General features: G+C 44.2%; 3 protein-coding genes across 3 annotated transcripts; 1 reads left to right on the top strand and 2 right to left on the bottom strand.

The window, feature by feature from the left end:
• Window positions 1-349: 349 nt before the first annotated feature.
• Window positions 350-1390, bottom strand: LOC138907698 (uncharacterized). Its single transcript, XM_070198303.1, has 3 exons — window positions 1329-1390; window positions 1117-1246; window positions 350-595 (listed from the first exon to the last, which is right to left on the bottom strand). Exons 1-3 carry the CDS (start codon window positions 1388-1390, stop codon window positions 350-352), a joined length of 438 nt encoding a protein of 145 aa, XP_070054404.1.
• Window positions 1391-6206: 4816 nt separating this feature from the next.
• LOC138907697 (uncharacterized) lies at window positions 6207-6644 on the bottom strand. The gene has a single exon (XM_070198302.1). The coding sequence runs from the start codon at window positions 6642-6644 to the stop codon at window positions 6207-6209; it is 438 nt and encodes a 145-aa protein (XP_070054403.1).
• Window positions 6645-16101: 9457 nt separating this feature from the next.
• LOC138907696 (uncharacterized) lies at window positions 16102-20791 on the top strand. Its single transcript, XM_070198301.1, has 6 exons — window positions 16102-16146; window positions 16527-16733; window positions 18227-18441; window positions 19074-19496; window positions 20093-20225; window positions 20336-20791. Exons 1-6 carry the CDS (start codon window positions 16102-16104, stop codon window positions 20789-20791), a joined length of 1479 nt encoding a protein of 492 aa, XP_070054402.1.
• Window positions 20792-21885: the final 1094 nt, after the last annotated feature.

Below are 21885 nucleotides of genomic sequence, written 5' to 3'. Positions count from 1 at the left end.
TAACCATCTACTGAAGTAGGCCACCTGGCCTCTGGTGCTCATACTTAACCTGCTAGCAATTTAGGGATCTTGCGACATACTCAACTATGTTCTTCTTTATCCGCCGCCACCAATAATGCTGCCTTAGGTCACGATACATCTTTGTAGATCTTGGATGAATAGAATATAGAGAATTATGTGCCTCCTCTACAATCTTTACCCTTAAGCCATCAATATTAGGAACATATAGGTGAACCTAGAGTCGCAGAACACCATCCTCACTGATAGTAACCTCTTTGGTACCACTCTGTAGTATCATCTCCCTAAGAACCAGCAAGTGACGATCATCATACTAACGAGCCTTGATACGCTAGAATAATGAAGACTGCGCCACAACACATGCAAAAACTCGACTGGGCTCTGAAATATCCAACCTCTCAAGTCTCTTAGCCAAGGACTGAATGTCCAAATCCAATGGCCTCTCCTCTACTGAAATGAATGCCAAGCTACCCACACTCTGGGCTTCTCTGCTAAAGGCATCTGCAACCACATGCATGTTACCCGGATGGTATAGGATGGTATTATCATAGTCCTTCAGTAACTCAAGCCACCTGCCCTGCCTCAGATTAAGATCCCTCTACTTAAACAGATGCTGCAAACTGCGATGATTGGTGTAAACCTCACAGGACACCCCGTAAAGGTAATGCCTCCAGATCTTGAGATCATGAACTATCGCGACCAACTCCAAATCATGTACGAGGTAATTCTTCTCATGGGGCTTCAGCTGACGTGAAGCATATGCAATAACTCGCCCCTCCTGCATCAATACACAACCTAGGCCAATGCGTGAAGCATCATAATACACAGTATACATCCCTGAACTGGAGGGCAACACTAGCACTGGTGTTGTAGTCAATGCGGTCTTGAGCTTCTGAAAGCTCACCTCGCAATCATCGGAACATCAGAATGGAGCACCCTTCTGGGTCAATCTAGTCAAAAGTGTCGCAATAGACGAAAAGCCCTCCACAAACCGGCAATAATAAACGGCTAACCCCAAAAAGCTCCTGGTCTCGGTCGCTATGGTAGGACTAGGCCAAATCTGGACTGCCACGATCTTCCTAGGATCTACCGTAATACCTCACCTAATAAAGCATGTCCCAATAATGCAACAGATAACCAGAACTCGCATTTGGAGAATTTAGCATATAACTTCTGTCCTCGCAAGTTCTGAAGCACAACTCTCAAATGTTGCTCGTGCTCCTCCATACTATGCAAGTAGATCAATATTTCATCAATAAAGACAATGATAAATGAGTTAAGATATGGCCTGAACACCCGGTTCATTAAACCCATAAACATCACCAGGACGTTGGTCAAGCCGAAGGACATCATAGAAACTCATAGTGGCCATATCTAGTTCGAAAAGTCGTCTTCGGAATATCCGAAGCACGAATCTTCAACTGACGATACTGAGATCTCAAGTCGATCTTAGAGAACACCCTGGCATCCTGCAACTAGTAAAACAAATCATCAATAAGCGATGATGGGCACTTGTTCTTAATGGTAACTTTGTTCAACTAGCGGTAATCAATGCACATCTGCATACCCCCAATCTTTTTTTTCACAAATAATACCGGTGCACCTCAAGATGACACACTCGGCCTAACGAACCCCTTCGCTAGCAACTCCTTAAGTTGTTCCTTCAACTCTTTTGAAGCTATGCGGTACGGTGGAATAGAGATAGGTTGGGTACCAGGCGCCAAATCAATACTGAAATCGATATCACGATCTGGTGGCATGCCTAGTAGATCAGAAGAAAACACATCAGAGAACTCCCGTACCACGGGCACTGAATCAACCATAGGAGTCTCTGTAGTAGTATCCTGAACATAAGCCAGTTATGCCAAACAACCCTTCTCGACCATGTGTCGAGCCTTAAACAAAAAGATAACCCGGCTAGAGGTAATGATAGATGAACCCCTCAACTCTAATCTAGGCAAATCTGGCATCGCCAAGGTAATAGTCTTGGCATGGAAATCAAGAACGGCATGGTACAGATACAACCAGTCCATCCCAGGATAACCTCAAAGTCAGTCATGTCGAGCAACAGAAGTTCCGCTCTGGTTTTATACCTATAGAAAGTCACAATACAGGATTGGTAAACTCGATCCACAATAATAGAGTCACCCACTAGCGTGGACACATATACAGGAGCACCCAAGGACCCACAAGAGACATCCAGATAATGAGCAAATAGATATGAAACATATGAATTTGTAGACCCTGGATCAAATAGTACCAAAGCATCCCTACCGCAGACATAAATAATACTTGTGATCACATCGTCTGAGGCTACTACATCTTATCGAGATAAAAAAGCATAAAACCTAGCTAGAGCGCCACCTGATTGGACTTAACCTCTAGGGAAAAACCTACCCACCTTCCATCTGCCTCTGGTCGACCGGACGACTGGTGCGGCAGTTACTGCAGTGATCATGGGCTGATGGCCCTGCTGTACTGCCTTGCCCCGAATTGTGGGGAAAAATATCCTCATGTTACCAAGCTGACCCTAGGGACTTGAACACCCACTGGAAGAAACCTGAATAGCTGGTGGACAGTAGGAGCTCTCTAGAATGGCGCTGAAATAGGGCCGCACTGGAGCACCCCGAGTAGGTGGTGGTACTGAATATGTGGGCCAGCTATACGTGGGGAACCACTGAATCCTCTAAAATATCGAGGCTACTTGTCCCTCAGTGCATGCTCTCGGCCTTGCTGACGGATACCCTCGATCCTCTGAGCTATCTCCACAACTTGCTCGTAAGGAGCCCCATCTCAATCTCTCGAGCCATAGTAACCTAGATACCATAGTGCAAGCTCACAATAAGCCTCTGTACTCTCTCTACATTGGTGGGGAGTATCATAAGTGCATGGCGAGATAACTCAGAGAATCTCACCTTATAATCGATCACAGACATATGACCCTGTTAGAGCCGCTCGAACTGACCCCATAGCTCTTCCCTATGAGAGGGTGGAATATATCTCTCCAGAAAGAGATGTGTGAACTGGTCCCAAGTCAAGGGACGAGAACCTGCTGGTCTGCTAAGAAGATAAGACTACCACCATCTACGGGCCCTGCCCATCAATTGAAATATGGTGAAGTCCACCTCGTGGGACTGCAATACTCTTATATTGTGCAATCTGTCCCTACAAAGATCAATAAAGTCCAGAGGGTCCTCATGTCGCTCACCACCAAAGGCAGGACGATGTAGTCTGGTCCATCTATCCAATATCTTTTGCGGCACGCCGATGGCGACTGGTCTAGGCTCTAGCATAGCCGTTGCATTTGGCTGAGCCCCTCACGCAGGTAGTGCACCTGGGGTATGATATACGGCTGCAGCGTGCCCTACAGCCTAGGCGTTAGGGGTCTGTGCTCCCCCTCCCGCCTGAGAAGTGGTTGGTCCGCTTGAAATAAGCTATCCTACGTCATAGAATACATGAACCGCAACATATGGACCATGACCTCCTGAAATCCTGATGCGGAAATGAAATCTGCTGGGGCCGGCTCAGCTGTAGGAGCCTCATCCTGCTCTTCAATGATAGGATCCTCTACTGGATCCGCTAGTGGCACAACGGGAGAAACACTAGGGCACCTCTGTCCTCTAGCAGGAGCTTGAGCCCTCCCTTGACCTCTGCCCCGGCCTCTAGCAACAGGGAGAGTAGTGTCACGCCCCGACCTTGGGGAGCGCGACCGGCGCTCAACCGAAATACCCTGGTCAAGCAAGCCTTCACAATACCTTCTACCCAACTCGCCCATGAATGAAGAGAAGATATATTTATATCATTAATTAAACATTGAGTGGATTCCATGAACAATGCCAATTCCATTACCATTAGTCACTTCCTTTTATAGTCTCAAAATACGTCCACAATCATAGTTAAAGTGCAACAAGTGATTCAAATACAACAAGGCTAGTTTGACTTTCCTAACACCCATATACAACCCACACTGTATCTACGGAGCCTCTACGGATATAAAATATTATGATAACACACGGCAACAAGGCCCCGGCTATACCTCAAAATATAATACATGTGGGACAAAAGATACACGACCCTGAATGAAGTGGGGCACACCAAATCTGTGGAGAAGAAGGTGTACTGCTATCAATGATCAATGCCACCTGTTGCGGAACCACCTGCATCCATTAAGGATGCAGCGCCCCCGGTAAAAGGGAGGTTAGTACATATGGAATAGTACTAGTAGGAATGACTAAACACCCTCTAAATGGAACGAATAATAACACAAGGAAGGACAATCTTAAAATCAATGGGAACCTCAAACAATACCAAAACATCAAATTAGGAGCAAGACAAGTGTTCAAGTAAATTTCCATATTTTAAGTTTGGGAGATCTTAGCATTGATATACCACCGTGATCTTGAGCACGGAATTCGATCACGGCTTTATCGGCTAGGTCGTCTTACCCAAATACATCAACCACAATCACAATCATTATGTCAGTCTCAATCATTATTTTAATCATAATCTTAAGCACAATCACCACCATGTGTGCAGCATGACGTTCGATCACGACCCGACCGGCTAGGCCGTCTCACCACAATGCCGTGTAGATCGACATCACCCTTTTCTAGCAATCATCTCATCCAAATAAAGGGGAATACTTTCATCACATCAGTCTCATCCCCATAAAGGGGTACAATCACAATTTGCTCCTACACCGACACGTGTAGTTTCGGGGTTAGGTTATTTTAACCTACCCTTCCTCGGTGACTAACGATACTCCCCGGGTGTTTATATATTTAAATGATTGACAAATCATTTTATTATCTTTTAAATGTCATTCATTTTATTGGCACCAATGGCCATAACACAATGTCACTCTTGGCACATTGGCCATATTTCATACTTCATATTCCTCTCTTTCGCTTTCAAACATTATCATGGATCATCAACAATAGAGCATTTCTATTCAAGACTTTAAGTCCACATATTGAGCAAATAAGAATGTTAAACACATTGAGATTTCTTACACAATTTGGCATAATAGCCTTCATTTGAATCACGACTTAAAGATATAGCATATGGATATGCAACCCATGCTTCGAGCACATTTTCAAATAGAATATAACATAATAAGAACATTGGAATACATATTGAACATATATCTTTCGACACAAGGATTATTAGGAATAACCAATTTATAATGAGCAACTCGGGACTTACAAGGATATTGTGGGGTTCAATTCTAAGAGATGAGTTTAGCCAACATACCTCGCCTCGAGCTTTTTAAATTACTACAATGTTCCAGAATTCTTAGCCTTTGATCTATTTAGAAATATAGCAACATTGAACAAAAATTATGAGAGAGTTTTATGGTTTCAGCTCATTTGAGCATTTTATCAAACACTAGGTGGGTATTATGATTTCAAGGTCCTCCTATGGTGGATTCCTCCATCCCACTACCCAAAGTCTACTAAATTTAACTCAACATTCTTCCCCCAACCCTTGATAGTACATGTATTCATAATGGACAACTCCCACACCTAAGAATTGCTTTTCTCATTACCTATTTTCAGTAAAATCACGAACTTGAGGGGTAGAGAGTAGAATCTTACCTCTAGGATGAAGACCTAGTGAATTGTTTTGTAAATTCTTCAACTTGGAGCAAGAGTTAATGATCAATAAGCTTAGGAATTTCCCCTTCACTCTATGGTAATCCTTCTCTCTAGAAATATCAGATTTTTGCTTCCAAAGTGGCCCTTTTCTTCAATATATCAAAATAGGGTCGGGTCAAAAATTAGAAAAGAATGAATACCTGATGCAGATCTGCGGTCGCATATGCGATCGCATAATGGCCCTCCGGAACTGGGCACTCCTGCCTCACTCTGCGACCGATTTACAGTCCGCAGACCTATTCTGCGATCGTATAATGCGTCGTAGAACTTCCCTCCAAAAATGTTCATGTTGGGTCTGCGATGGGTTATGCGGCCCACGAAATGATTATGCGGCCGCATAATGGTCCAAGAATTTGCCCAGATTTCTGCTTCAGTCTGCGATAGATCTGCGGTCTGAGGATCAGTTTTGCAACCGCAAAATGGACCGCAAAAATGCCTTGTACTTCCAAAATTTTCCTTCAACTCCCCAACGCACTGTTCAACCTATAAGTCCACTTTGGCACCACGAAACCCCGAGTTTTAGGTAAAATTTTACGGGGCCTTACAAGCAGCTCCTCCATTGTCGGGTACATCTATTGCGCACGTTCTCACCATCTGTGAGAGAATTTCTTCATAAGTCAATTCTTCATTAACCTCAATAGTCTCAATCGGAACAATAAGCGATGGATCTCCAACCACCTTCTTCAACATGGATACATGAAACACAAGGTGCACTAAAGACATCTCTGGATCTAGTTTTAGCCTGTAATTCACCTGACCAATCCTCCGAAAGATTCTATAGGGTCCGACATACCTCGAACTTAATTTCCCTTTCATTCTGAACTGCATTATACCCTTCATAGGGGAAACCTTCAAGAATAGCCAATCATCTTCTTTGAACTCCAAATCTTTACGACGAACATCTGAATTGGACTTCTGATGACTATGAGAAATTTTCAACCTCGCTTTAATGATCTTAACCTTTTCCATAGTCTAATGCACGAGGTCTGGCCCTATCAACTCCGCTTCACCAATCTCGAACCACCCAATGGGAGATCTACATCTCCTACCATATAAAGCCTCGAACGGTGCCATCTGGATGCTGGCATGATAACTTTTGTTATAGGCAAACTCTATGAGTGGCAAATGATCATTCCAGCTACCCTTGAAGTCAAGAACACAAGCCCGCAACATATCCTGAAGCGTCTGAATAGTCTGCTTTTCTTTCCCATCATTCTGCGGGTGAAAGGTTGTACTAAGATTCACCTGAGTACCCAAACCTTGCTGAAATTTCTTCCAAACTTTAGCCGTGAACTGTACCCCTCGATCTGAGATAATTTAAACTGGAGTGCCATGCAACCTGACTATTTCCTTGATATCAACTGAGCATAATGTTCTGTTATGTCGGTAGCCTTAACAGGTAAGAAGTGTGTTGATTTCGTGAGTCGGTCCACAATTTCCCAAATCGAGTCGAACTTGTGAGGCGTGCGAGGTAGTCCCGCCATAAAGTCCATATTGATCATCTCCCACTTCCACATTGGAATTTCTATGTTCTGTGCCAACCCACTGGGCCTTTGGTGCTCGGCCTTCACTTGCTGATAATTTGGACATCTTGCCACAAAGTCCGCTACATTCTCTTCATATCATTCCACCAGTATACTTCCCTAAGATCATGATACATCTTTGTAGAGCCCGGGTGCACGAAATACCTAGAAGTGTGAGCCTCGATCTTGATTCTTTCCTGGAGACCATCTACATTTGGAACACATAGTCGCCCTTGATATCTTAGTGTACCATCATCCTCGCCAAGAGAAAAGGCCATGGTCTTATGTTTATGAATCCCCTCCTTCAATTGTACCAATAATGGATCGTTGTATTGCTTTTCCTTGACTTCCACTACAAGAGACGATTCAGCCCTATTTTGCACAATCACCCCTCCTTCTCTAGAGTCAGCAGGACGAACTCCCATACTAGCCAACCGATGATTCTCCTTGGCCAACGACCTTTGATATGCCTCCAAGTGAGCCAAACTACCCATACATTTCTGGCTAAGAGCATCCGCCACAACATTAGCCTTCCCCGGATGATATAGGATATCAATGTCGTAATCCTTGAGTAACTCAAGCCATCTTCTCTGCCTTAGATTCTATTCCTTCTGTTTGAAAATATATTGAAGGCTCTTATGGTCCGTGAATATATCCACATGGACCCCATACAAATAATGACGCCAAATCTTCAATGCAAAGACCATCGCTGCAAGCTCTAAGTCATGTGTTGGATAGTTCTTTTCATGATTCTTGAGTTGCCTCGAAGCATAAGCTATCACCTTGCCATGTTGCATTAACACATACCCAAGTCTGATTCTTGAAGCATCACAATATACCACAAACCCATTTGTGCCGTCTGGTAGAGTCAACACTTGTGTCGTAGTCAATCTCGATTTCAACTCCTGGAAGCTCCTTTCACAAGCATCTGACCATTGGAACTTAACCGCCTTCTGCGTCAATTTATTCAACTGAGAGGCAAGGGTAGAGAACCCCTTCACAAACTTCCTATAATATCCGCTAAGCCCAAGAAACTGTGAATCTCAGTTGGTGTAGTAGGTCTAGGCCAATTCTTCACAGCTGTAATCTTTTGAGGATCAACCTTAATTCCTTCTCTAGAGACAACATGACCTAAGAACGTGACAGATTCAAGCCAAAATTCACATTTTGAAAACTTCGCATATAATTGGTGCTGATGCAGGGTCTGCAAAATTGCCCTAAGATGATCGGCATGGTCCTCTTGACTTTGCGAATATACAAGGATATCGCCAATAAACACTATCACGAAGGAGTCAAGAAAAGGCTTGAAGAGACTATTCATAAGATCCATGAAAGCTGCGGGGGCATTTGTTAGCCCAAAAGAAATTACCAGGAACTCAAAGTGCCTATATCGGGTCCTGAAAGCTGTTTTCGGAATATCCTGCTCCCTGATTTTCAATTGGTGATACTCGAATCTTAAATCAATCTTGGATAAGTACTTAGCACCCTGAAATTGATCAAACAAGTCATCTAGCCTTGGCAGTGGGTACTTTTTTTTTATTGTAACCTTGTTGAATAGCCGATATTCAATACACATTCTTAGAGACCCATCCTTCTTTCTTACAAATAGAATCAGTGCACCCCAAGGCGCCACACTCAGCCGAATAAAACCTTTCTCTAACAAATCCTTCAATTGTTCCTTTAGCTCCTTCAATTTTGTCGGTGCCATTCTGTAGGGTGGAATAGATATAGGTTGCGTGCCCAGCATCACATCATTCCCAAAATCAATCTCCCTATCTGGTGGAATCTCAGGGAGCTCATCCGGAAAGACCTCAGAAAATTCACTCACAACCGGCACAGACTCAAGTGTAGGTTGCACCACATCATCCCTCTTCCATTCAATCACTGACTCATTTGGAAATTCAAACCTAACGGTTCTAGTTCATCATTCAAGCTTGGCAAAACATGAATAAAGCCAATCCATCCCCATTATTACATCAAAATCAACCATCCCCAATTCAATGAGATCGGTCATGGTGTCCCGACCACGCACTGTGACAACACAATCCCTATAAACCCGTGCAGTCACAATAGACTCACCAACCAGAGTAGATACAGAGAACGGCTCATGAAGCTTTTTCGATTCTATCCCAAATTCCCTAGCAACATAAGAAGTGACATGGGATAAAATGGAACCGGGATCAATAAGAGCATAAACATCATGAGATTGGACAGTTAATATACCTGTGACAATATCTAGAGAAGCCTCTGAACACTGGCGACCCTTCATAACATAGAAACGGTTGGGTCCTCCCAAACTCTGTCTACCACCCATAGCTAAACCACGCCATGCGGTTGCTAGAGTGTCTCGAGCTGGAGGAGGTGCTGCGGATGTAGTAGTTGCAGAACTGGTTGGTCATGTCGTACCCATGCCCGCACCATGGTGGGATAAATGGCAATCCCTCTGAATGTGACCCCTCAATCCGCACCCATAGCATATGGGTAGGTCTATGTAGCAGATTCCCAAGTGCAATTTTCCACACCTAGGGCATGGGGGCCTCTGTTACTGTTGAAATCTCCCACCAGGCCGACCCTGCTGGTAGGATCCCATATTGCCCTGACCAGGCCTATAAAGACTCCGATGTTGCTGATTGGGCCCCGACGGCGGTGCACTGACTGAGGACTGAGCAAAAGACTGGGATGGCCCTGATGTCCCTCCCCTAAATGCCAACCTACCATCACCACCACCCAACGAACCTCTAACATTGCCCGCAGACCGGGCCTTTCTACTACTCTCTCGCTCCATTCTATTCTTCAATTTACGGTTCTCTGTGCAAATGCCACCATCTTCCCATAGTTCATATCAGAATTCAAGGCAGTTGTAGCGGATTCATTAATAACCAAGAGGCTAAGGCCCTGGCATACTCTCGCCTCCATAGTGGGCAGCATGTATACAACACACTTGGTCAGGTGCGCGAATCTTATATGGTACTCCCACACAATCAGGCTACCTTACCTTAAGCTTTCAAACTCAGCGGCACGGGCTGCCTTAGCGTCGGCATGCAAGAAATGATCAATGAAAGCATAGGTGAACTCATTCCACCTTGCCGAAGGGCTCCCCGCCTCACGAGACTCCTCCCACAATTCAAACCAAGAATATGCCACCTTTTTCAAGCGGTAGGAAGCCAATTCCACGGCTTTTGTCTCAGTAGCACGCATAACTCGAAGAGTCTTCTGTATCTCATCAATGAAGTCCTGGGGGTCCTCCTCGGGATTAGTACCCGTGAACACTGGAGGATCTAACAGAAGAAACTTGTTCACCCTGGAACTAGCAGATTCCCCTGGCTGACTGGAAGAAGTAGGCGCAACATTTGATCTCTGGGCCTGAGAAGCCACTATCTAAGCCAACATCTGTATGGCTCCCCTAAGATCCCCCTCAGAAAACATTGGGACCGGAAGCTGGGGCTGGAGGTGGAACTGGAATATCAGTTGGAGGGATTGATGCACCCTCAGTAGGTGCAGGAACTGCCGTAGTCTGATCAGGTGTAGTAGAATCAGGCAGCGTAGTAGTCGGGGGAATGTTCTCACCCCTCAGGTGCTCACCCACATCATCAAGTAAAGAATCAACTGCCACTCCTAGGGTGGCATTGGCTCCTTGGCTAATTATTGCTTTCTTACTAGGCGCCATATACTGAAAATTAGAGTATTGCACGAGTTAAAGGAGGAACAATCTTACAATCAGGTTTATCGCACTATCTAGAACATCAAAAAAGGGTATTATTCCTAAATGCCCAAGTAGCCTCCTAATTATAGATGTGGTCGACAACACACTGATAAGAAGGACTCTACTAAACACGGCTCTGAGACATCCTAGGACACTCTAAAACCTTAGGCTCTGATACCAAGTTTGTCACGGTCCGACCTTGAGGAGCGCGACCAGCATTGAACCGAAATACCCTGGTCAAGCAAGCCTTCACAATTCCTTCTACCCAACTCGCCCATGAATGAAGAGTCGATACATTTATATCATTAATTAAACATTGAGTGGATTCCATGAACAATGCCAATTCCATTACCATTAGTCAATTACTTTTATAGTCTCAAAATACGTACACAATCATAGTTAAAGTGCAACAAGTGATTCAAATACAACAAGGCTAGTTTGACTTTCCCAACACCCAAATACAACCCACACTGTGTCTACGAAGCCTCTACGAATACAAAATACTATGATAACGCCGGCAATAAGGCCCCGGCTATACCTCAAAATATAATACATGTGGGACAAAAGATACACGACCCCGAATGAAGTGGAGCTCACCAAATCTACTGAGAAGAATGTGTACTGCTATCAATGATCAGTGCCACCTACTACGGAACCACCTGCATCCATTAAAGATGCAGCACACCTGGCAAAAGCGACGTTAGTACATATAGAATAGTACTAGTATGAATGACTAAACAGCCTCTAAATGGAACGAATGATAACACAAGGAAGGACAATCATAAAATCAATGGGAGCCTCAAACAATACCAAAACATCAAATTAGGAGCAAGACAAGTTTTCAAGTAAATTTCCATATTTTAAGTTTGGGAGATCTTAGCACCGATATACCACCGTGATCTTGAGCATGGAGTCCGATCACGGCCCGATCGGCTAGGCCATCTTACCCAAAGACATCAACCACAATCAAAATCATTATCACAGTCTTAATCATTGTTTTAATCGTAATCTCAACCACAATCACCACCATGTGTGCGGCATGGTGTCCGATCATGACACGACCGGCTAGGCCGTCTCACCACAATGTCGTCTGGGTCAACATCACCCTTTTCTAGCAATCATCTCATCCCAATAAAGGGGAATACTTTCATCAAATCAATTTCATCCCCATAAAGGGGTACAATCATAATTCGCTCTTACACCGGCACGTGTAGTTTCGGGGTTCGGTTATTTCAACCTACCCTTCCTCGGTGACTAACGATACTCCCAGGGTATTTATTTATTTAAATTATTGACAACTCATATCATTATCTTTTATATATCATTCATTTAATTGGCACCAATGGCCATAACACAATGTCACTCTTGGCACGTTAGCCGTATTTCATACTTCATATTCCTCTCTTTCGCTTTCAAACATTATCACGGATAATCAAAAATAGAGCATTTCTATTCAAGACTTTAAGTCCACATATTTAGCAAATAAGAATGTTAAACACATTGAGATTTCTTACACAATTTGGCATAATAGCCTTCATTTGAGTCATGACTTAAAGATATAACATTTGGATATGCAACCCATGCTTCGAGCACATTTTCAAATAGAATATAACATAATAAGAATATTGGAATACATATTGAACATATATCTTTCGACACAAGGATTATTAGGAATAACCAATTTATAATGAGCAACTCGGGACTTACAAGGATATTGTGGGGTTCAATTCTAATAGATGAGTTTAGCCAACATACCTCGCCTCGAGCTTTTTAAATTACTACAATGTTCCAGAATTCTTAGCCTTTGATCTATTTAGAAATATAGCAACATTGAACAAAAATTATGAGAGAGTTTTATGGTTCCAGCTCATTTGAGCATTTTATCAAACACTAGGTGGGTATTATGATTTCAAGGTCCTCTTATGGTGGATTCCTCCATCCAACTACCCAAAGTCTACTCAGTTTAGCTCAACATTCTTCGCCCAACCCTTGATAGTACATGCATGCATAATGGACAACTCTCACACCCAAGAATTGCTTTTCTCATTACATATTTTTAGTAAAATCACGAAATTGAGGGCTATGGAGTAGAATCTTACCTCTAGGATGAAGACCTAGTGAATTTTACTTGTGAATTCTTCAACTTGGAGCAAGAGTTAATGATCAATAAGCTTAGGAACTTCCCCTCTCACTCTATGGTAATCCCTCTCTCTAGAAATATCATATTGTTGCTTCAAAAGTGGCCCTTTGCTTCAATATATCGAAATTAGGTCGAGTCAAAAATTAGAAAACAATAATTCTGGATGATAGGAGATCCCTCTCACTCTATGGTAATCCCTCACATATGCGACCGCATAACATTTCTGTGGTCCGCATAATGGCCCTCCAGAACTAGGCACTCCTTCCTCACTCTACGACCGGTTTGCGTTCGCAGATCTATTCTGCGGTCGCATAATGCGCCACAGAACTTCCCTCCAGAAATTTTCACGCTAGGTTTGCGATGGGTTATGTGGCTCACGAAATGATTATGCGGCCGCATAATGGTCCAAGAATTTTCCCAGATTTCTGCTTCAGTCTGCGACAGATCTACGACCACAGAATGGACCGCAGATACACCCTATACTTTCAAATTTTTCCTTTAACTCCCCAACGCACTGTTCAACTCAAAAAGTCCGAATCATGGCGAGAAAGCTCGCCGTGAAGAATCTCTACAATCATCAACACATAAGTCCATTTCGGCACCACGAAACCCCGGGTTTTAGGTAAAATTTTACGGTGCCTTACAAGAAAATCCTCCACCATAGGGTACACCATCTGTGAGAGAATAAGAGAAAGATACTTAGCACAACATCAACTGCACGATAGAAGATGAAGAAAGAGAAGCTTTCTAACACCCTATAGTCTCTCGAAGATAAATACGGATGTCTTCGCACTTATCCACAAGACTCTATTAGGCATGCTCAAAACTTGTGAGACCTATGTGAACCTAGTGCTGTGATACCAAGCTGTCACGACCCAAATCCCACTATAGTCTATGATGGCGCCCAACGTCATCGCTAGGCAAGCCAACGGTAAACTATCCATTTAATTATTCATTTAAATATTTTTAAAGTCATTAATTTTATATAATAATGAAACAAATAGTAAGTGATCATAGTAATGTAAAGCATAAACTAAACATAAGAGTGAAGTAGTGAATTCAATAATAAAAAAACAATGAAATATCTACTAGGATTTTCCAAAAACCCGATGTCACAAGTGCACGAGCAAAACTAGTAGAATATACAAAACCTCCTATACTACTGTCTGGAGTAAGATAGATAAAAAATAAAATCAACAAGGAGGAGACTCTGGGTGCTGCAGAACGGAGCATAGGAAGCAGCTCACCACTAAGTCTCCGGGTAGTGGGGGTACACGCCTGAATGGCCACCAGGTGCACCTACCTCAGGTCCTATACAATTAGTGCATAAGTGTAGCGTGAGTACATAAACAACATATACCTAGTAAGTATCTAGTCTAACCTCGAAGAAATAGTGACGAGGGGTCAACATCGACACTTACTAGATGTCAATGAATAAAGTGTAGAAATCATAAGTAGCCATGAAAGGCACTAATAATAGTGAGATAAGAAACATTAATTTATAATTCATAAACATAATATCCATTTAAAGTCTCCAACTATCACAGGCCAAGTATTTAACACATAAGTCCCAGATCAAGGAGAAATATCAAGTATAATCGGACTCCAAGCAATATTACGGACGATTTATGCCGAGGTCGTACGACCTGATCCATAATAGTATGTACACTGCCGAGGGTCGACCGGCGCAAACCATAGATGCATCTAATATATTGTCGAGGCGTTCGGCCCGATCCGCAAGAATGGATAATACTCTACAAACTCTGATCCATGACTACTACATAGGAATAATACTCAAAGAAGTAATAAATTCCGCTAACAGTCAAGTATTTCGCCAAACCTCAACGTAATGAAGCTCAGTCTTTTACAATTCTTTATCTGATTTCGATTATAAATTAAGGTAATTAAACTAACAAGTTGGGTGCAAATAATACAAGTAATGCATGGTAAAGTCCTAAGTCTACCTGGTCGTAAGGATGAATTTAGCTACATACGGACTCTCGTCACATCGCGCATACGTAGCACCCGCAATTATTAGCAAATAATTATTTAAAACACCTACGGGATAATTGCCTCTTACAATAAAGAGACTTACTTCGTTTCCAAGTCCTCCTTCCAGTCCACAATTCACACTAATAGCCTCAAATTGGTGTCGATCAACCCGAATCTAGCCAAAGGTTATACAAACTAATCAATATATGCTCAAAAGTTTATAATATAACTATTAAAGTAATTACCCAACCCAATTTGAAAGATTTCTAAAATTTACCCCTAGGCCCACGTGCCCGGGTTCCGAAAAATTTTATAAATAATTGTTGCCCATAGCCTCACAAACACAAATATATAATTTCTACTCAATTCCATAATCATTTTAGTGGTCTAATCCCATTTCTATCAAAACCTAAATTTTTCAATAAAATCCTAAAATTTCCACATTTCGACCCCTCGTCACTACTTCTTCGAGGGTAGACTAGATACTTACTGGGTAGGTATTGTTTTCCATACTCACGCTACACTTCTGTACTGAATGTGCAGGTACTAAGACAGGTACTACCAATGGTCATCACGACCTATTATGGGTTCTGGGTCGTGACATCTTAGTATCAGAGCTTTAGGTTCACATAGGTCTCACTAGTGAGCAAGCCTAGTAGAGTCTTGCGGATCAGTACGGAGACGTTCGTACTTATCTTCGAAAGGCTATAGGGTGTTAGGAAACTTCTCTTTCTTTATCTTCTATCATGCAATTGATATTGTGCTAAGTATCTTTCTATTGATCTCTCACAGATAGTGAGAACGCGCACGGTGGATGTACCAGGCGGAAGAGGATCTGCTCCCCCCATTGCTAGAGGTCGAGGCAGAGGCCGGGGGAGGGCTTCACCTCCTATCAGAGGACGAGGACGTCCTAGAGTTGCTCCCGTTGTACCACCAGTGGATCAAGTAGAGGATCTTGTTATTGAGGAGCAGGATGAGGCGCCTGTAGCTGAGCTAGCCCCATCAGATTTCATAACTGCACCAGGATTTTAAGAGGTCATGGGTCGTATGTTGGGGTTCATGGACTCTATGACGCAAGCTGGTATATTTCCAGCAGGGCCAGCCACATCTCAGGTGGGAGGAGAGAACAGACCCCTACCGCTCAGGCTCTAGGGCACGCTGCTGCCATTTATCAGACCCCAGGTGCACTACCTGTGGGCGGGGTCCAGCCAATTATAGCGGTTGTGCTAGAGTCTGTACCAGTCACGACCGTTGATCAGTAGAAGCGGCTGGACAGATGGACTAGACTTTGCCCCCCTAACTTTGGGGGTGAGCGGTCAGAGGATCCCCAAGATTTCATTGATCGGTGTAAGGATAGGCTACAAAATATAGGGATATTGGAGTCCAACGGGGTGGACTTCACCACCTTTCAGCTTGAGGGCAAGGCCCACATATGGTGGCTGGCTTACCTCCTTAGCAGGTCAGTAGGTTTACCTCCCTTGACTTGGGATCAGGTTACACATCTGTTATTGGAGAAGTACATACCACCTTCGGAGAGAAAAGAGCTTCGGGGTCAGTTTGAGCGACTTCGTCAGGGTCATATGTCTGTGACCGACTATGAGGCGAGATTCACTGACTTGTCTCGCCATGCAGCTATTATACTCCTCATAGACGCAGAGAGGGTACAGAGATTCATTGCAAGTCTGCACCCTGAGATTCAGGTTTCTATGGCCCGTGAGGCAGAGATAGGGACTCCCTTTCATCAGGTTGTGGATATAGCTTGGAGGATCGAACATATTCCCAACTGCAATTGAGATTTTGCACTGCGAGACAAGCGGCCCCAGCAGTTTGGAGGAATCAATGGCACCCCACCTGGGGGGCAGAGATCAGTTCATGAGGGGTCAGCCTAACAGGCCCATGCAGTCAACGCCACCGCCTGCTCGGAGTGCTCCGGCATGACCCTACTTCAGTGCTATTCCAGAGAGTACTTACCGTCCGCCAACTATTCAGGGTTCCTCAAATGGGTATTCAGGCCATTAGGGTCATACTTCAGGTCAGCAGTCTACTAATTTGACGGATTGTTTCGAGTGCGGGGATCTTGGCCACGTGAAGAGGTTTTGTTCCAGACTTCGGGGCAAGGCCGGGCAGCAGGACTATCGGCCTATGATTACCGCACAAGCTACCACACTACTTGCTAGGCCGGCCAGAGGCGGAGGGCAGGTGGGTAGGGGTCACCTTAGAGGTGGAGGCCAGTCGGTGGCGCTCCGACTAGATTCTATGCTTTCCGGACCAAGCCAGAGGCAATCGCCTCTGATGCAGTGATCACAGGTACTATTTCTGATTATCGTAGGGATGCCTCGGTATTATTTGATCCAGGGTCTACTTATTCCTATGTTTCATCTCTATTTGCTCATTTTCTGGATGTATCTCGCGAGTCCTTGGGCGTTACTCTATATGTTTCCATGCTAGTGGGTGATTTTGTTGTGGTGGATCGGGTCTACCAATCTTGTGTAGTCACTTTCTATGGATATAAGACCAGAGCGGATATTCTATTGCTCGATATGGTTGATTTCGAGGTTATCTTGGTCATGGACGAGTTGTCCCCGTACCATGCCATTCTTGATTGCTATGCCAAGACTGTTACCTTGGAGATTCCTGAGTTGCCTAGATTAGAGTGGAGGGGTTCGTCTGTTGGTACTTCCAGCCGGGTTATTTCTTTCTTGAAGGCTTGACATATGGTCGAGAAGGGTTGTTTGGCGTATTTGGCCTTTGTTCGGGATACTACTACAGAGACTCTCATGTTAGATTCAGTGCCGGTGGTACGAGAGTTTTCCGATGTATTTCCTGCTGATCTACCAGGAATACCGCCAGATCGGGATATCGATTTCGGAATTGATTGGTGTCAGGCACCCTACCTATTTCTACTTCGCCTTATCGTATGGCTCCCAAGGAGCTGAGAGAGTTAAAGGAGCAGCTTTAAGAGTTGCTTGAGAAGGGGTTCATTAGACCCAGTGTGTCGTCTTAGGGCGCACCGGTGTTGTTTGTGAAGAAGAAGGATGGGAGTATGCGGATGTGCATTTATTACCGCCAGTTGAACAAAGTCACCATCAAGAATAAGTTCTCGGTGCCGCACATTGATGACTTGTTAGACCAGTTGCAGGGTGCCAGGATGTTCTCTAAGATCGACTTGAGATCTGGGTATCATCTGCTGAAGATTCGTGCTATGGATGTACCAAAGACGGCTTTTCAGACCAGGTATGGGCACTATGAGTTTTTAGTGATATCATTCGGCTTGACTAACACCCCAGTGGCATTTATGGATTTGATGAATCAAGTGTTCAAGTCGTATCTTGACTCATTTGTCATTGTCTTTATTGATGACATATTGATCTACTCGCGTAGTATGGAGGAGCACGAGCAGCATTTGAGGTCAGTGCTTCATACCTTGCGGGAATAGAAGTTATATGCTAAGTTCTCCAAGTGCCAGTTCTGGTTGGATTCTATGGCTTTCTTGGGGCATGTTTTATCAGGTAAGGGTATTAAGGTGGATCCCGGGAAAATTAAGGTAGTTCATAGTTGGCCTCATCCTACCACAGCGACCGAGATCAGGAGTTTCTTGGGGTTAGCAGGTTATTATTGTTGGTTCATGGAGGGCTTCTTGTCTATTGCAGAACCCTTGACTAGACTGACCCTGAAGGTCACTCTGTTCAGATGGTCTGATGATTGCGAGGCGAGCTTTCAGAAGCTCAAGACCGCTTTAACTACAACACCGGTGTTAGTGTTGCCCTCCGGTTTAGGGATGTATATTGTGTATTGTGACGTTTCGTGCGTTGGCTTAGGTTGTGTATTGATGCAGGAGGGGCGAGTTATTGCATATGCTTCACGTCAGTTGAAGCCCCACGAGAAGAATTACCCCGTACATGATTGGAGTTGGCTGCAATAGTTCATGCTCTCAAATTCTTGAGGCATTATCTCTATAGGATGTCCTATGAGGTTTACACCGATCATTGTAGCTTGCAACATTTGTTTAAGCAGAGGGACCTTAATTTGAGGTAGCGTAGGTGGCTTGAGGTACTGAAGGACTATGATATTACCATCCTTTACCATCCGAACAAGGCGAATGTGGTTGCAGATACCATGAGCAGGAAGGCCGAGAGTATGGGTAGTTTGGCATTCATTTCGTCAGAGGAGAGGCCATTGGCTTTAGACATTCAGTCCTTAGCTAATAGACTTGTGAGGTTGGATATTTTAGAGCCCAGTCGATTTCTTTCTTGTGTTGTGGCTCAGTTTTCATTACTTGAGCGAATCAAGGCTCGTCAGTACAATGATCCGCACTTGTTGGTTTTCAGGGAGACGGTACTACAGGGTGGTGCCAAGGAGGTTACTATCGAAGAGGATGGTGTACTGCGACTCCAAGGTCGCCTATTTGTTCCTAATGTGGATGGCTTTAGGGATAAGATTCTAGAAGAGGCACACAGTTCTCGGTATTCTATTCATCCAGGTGCTACGAAGATGTATCGCGACCTGAGGTAGCATTATTGGTGGTGGCGGATAAAGAAGGAAATTATTGAGTATGTAGCGAGATGTCTCAATTGCCAGTAGGTTAAGTAGTAGCACCAGAGGCCAGGTGGCCTACTCCAGCAGATGGTTATACCGGAGTAGAAGCGGGAGTGCATCACTATGGACTTTGTAATTGGGTTGCCGCGGATGTTGAGGAAGTTTGATGTTGTTTGGGTCATTGTCGACAGGCTGAACAAGTCGGCATACTTTATTCCGATTGTGACTACGTACTCTTAAGAGAGATCGGCCCAAATTTACATTCAGGAGATTGTCTGGTGCATGGTGTGCCTGTTTCTATCATTTCAGATAGAGTCCCTCAGTTCATTTTGCATTTTTAGAGAGTAGTACAGAGCGAGTTGGGCACCCGAGTAGAGCTCAGCACAACATTTCATCCGCAGACCAGCGGGCAGTCAGAGCGGACAGTTCAGATTCTAGAGGATATGCTCAGAGCATATGTTATTGACTTTGGAGGGCAGTGGGATTGATTCTTGTCTTTGGCTAAGTTTTCTTATAACAACAGTTATCAGTCCAGCATCAAAATGGCTCCATTTGAGGCTTTATATGGTCGGCGATGCCATTCGCCCATCGGATGGTTTGAGCCCTGCGAGGCTCGGTTATATGGCACAGATTTAGTGAAGGATGCCTTAGAGAAGGTAAAGTTGATTCGGAGCAACTTCGCACCGCACAGTTCAGACAGAAGAGTTACGCGGATCAGAAGGCGTGTGATTTATCATTTATGGTGGGAGAGAAGGTTCTCTTGAAGGTCTCGCCGATGAAGGGTATGATGAGGTTCGAAAAGAAGGGCAAATTGAGTTTGAGGTTTGTTGGCCCATTTGAGGTGTTGAGGCGAGTTGGGGAGGTATCTTATGATCTTGACTTGCCTCCCAGTCTATTGAGAGTTCATCCGGTCTTCCATGTGTCTATGCTCTGGAGGTACCATGCTGACATGTCGCATGTGTTAGATTACAGCACGGTTCAACTCGACAAGAGTTTGGGTTATGAGGAGGAGCCAGTTGGCATTATTGACAGGCAGGCTTGCCAGTTGAGGTCCAAGAAGATTTCAGCGGTAAAGGTCCAGTGGAGGGGCCAACCAGTCGAGGAAGTGACTTGGGAGGGCGAGGAGGACATGAGGAACAGATATCCGCACCTATTCAGCACTCCAGGTATGATTCTAGACCCGTTCAAGGACGAACGTTTATTTAAGAGGTGGACAATGTAATGACCCGATCAATTGTTTTGCTTTCTAGATCCTCGTTCCCTTAATAAAGACTCCTTGTATGTGCTTTTGCTATTTTATGACTTGCGGGGATGGTTGGTTTAGGTTTGGAAGGGTTCGGGTTGAAATCTGAACACTTAGTTCCTTAATAGTGGCCTATGATAGCCAAGTTTGACTTGAGTCAACATTTTTAGTAAATGACCTCGGACCAGGATTTGATGGTTCCAATAGATTCGTATGATCATTTTTGACTTGGGCGTGTGTTCGGATAGGGTTTCGGGTGATCCGGGAGCGTTTCGACGCTTAATGCTGAAAGTTGGTTCATTGGAAGTTTTCTAGTTCTTTAAATTTGGGTTGGAGTAGACTTTGTTGTTATCGAGGTCCATTTTAGATTTTGAGCATGGAAATAGGTTTGTATGGTGATTTATGACTTGTACACAAAATTTGGTTTCATTCCGAGTATGATTCGGTGCATTCGGATCTAGTTGAGAAGTTTGAAGTTCATAAGTTGATTCAATTTGGTTTTGGGGTACGATTCTTAGTTTCATTGTTGTTTTACATGTTCCGAGAGTTCTAGCAGGTTCGTATTATGTTTATGGACTTGTTGGTGCATTTAGACGGGGTCCCAGGTAGCTCGGTGTGCTTCGGACTGCCCGGAGCTAAGTCGAAAACACTAGAAATTGTTGTTTTGGTTTCCTTCTTCGCAAACGTGGAGTAGTGGTCACGTTCGCGATGAAGGAATGAGACTGGTGGCATTTATTCCTACACATTTGCGAGATGGGGACCGCGTTCGTAGGGCTCTAGACCATTGGCCTTCACCTTCGCGCTTTGGCCTTTGCCTTCGCGAAGTGTGAGGCCAGCTAGGGAGGGGGTTAGTCGATGGCCTTCGTGTTCGCATTGTGGCCGTCGCATTCGCGAATGGCATTTTTCCTAGACTGGGCAGTTTCCCTTCGCGATCAAGAGGGCCCTATCGCAATCGCGAATAAGGAATCACTAGGCAGAAAACATTTTAAAGACGGGGCTTAGGCCTATTTTTTCCCATTTCTCACTTGTGGGGTCCGAATTTGGAGCTTCTTGGAGAGGGGTTTTCATTAAGC

This window comes from Nicotiana tomentosiformis, chromosome 3 (genome assembly GCF_000390325.3).
Source record: "Nicotiana tomentosiformis chromosome 3, ASM39032v3, whole genome shotgun sequence".
In the NCBI taxonomy this organism is placed as follows: domain Eukaryota; kingdom Viridiplantae; phylum Streptophyta; class Magnoliopsida; order Solanales; family Solanaceae; genus Nicotiana; species Nicotiana tomentosiformis.
Note: the sequence above shows the minus strand (reverse complement) of the source record. Positions and strands in the feature narration are given on the sequence as shown.

Bases quoted from the DNA above. Each gene is read 5' to 3' on its own strand.
- LOC138907696 (XM_070198301.1), top strand. From the start codon at position 16,102: ATGACGCAAGCTGGTATATTTCCAGCAGGGCCAGCCACATCTCAG. The intron at 16,734-18,226 runs GTTTCTATGGCC...CATCTGCTGAAG, and splicing joins GTCTGCACCCTGAGATTCAG to ATTCGTGCTATGGATGTACC. The intron at 18,442-19,073 runs GTCAGTGCTTCA...GAGGTAGCGTAG, and splicing joins GAGCACGAGCAGCATTTGAG to GTGGCTTGAGGTACTGAAGG.
- LOC138907697 (XM_070198302.1), bottom strand. From the start codon at position 6,644: ATGGAAAAGGTTAAGATCATTAAAGCGAGGTTGAAAATTTCTCATAGT.
- LOC138907698 (XM_070198303.1), bottom strand. From the start codon at position 1,390: ATGGCCACTATGAGTTTCTATGATGTCCTTCGGCTTGACCAACGTCCT. The intron at 1,247-1,328 runs GTTTAATGAACC...CTACTTGCATAG, and splicing joins CGTCCTGGTGATGTTTATGG to TATGGAGGAGCACGAGCAAC. The intron at 596-1,116 runs GTATTACGGTAG...AATCTGAGGCAG, and splicing joins GACATGCTTTATTAGGTGAG to GGCAGGTGGCTTGAGTTACT.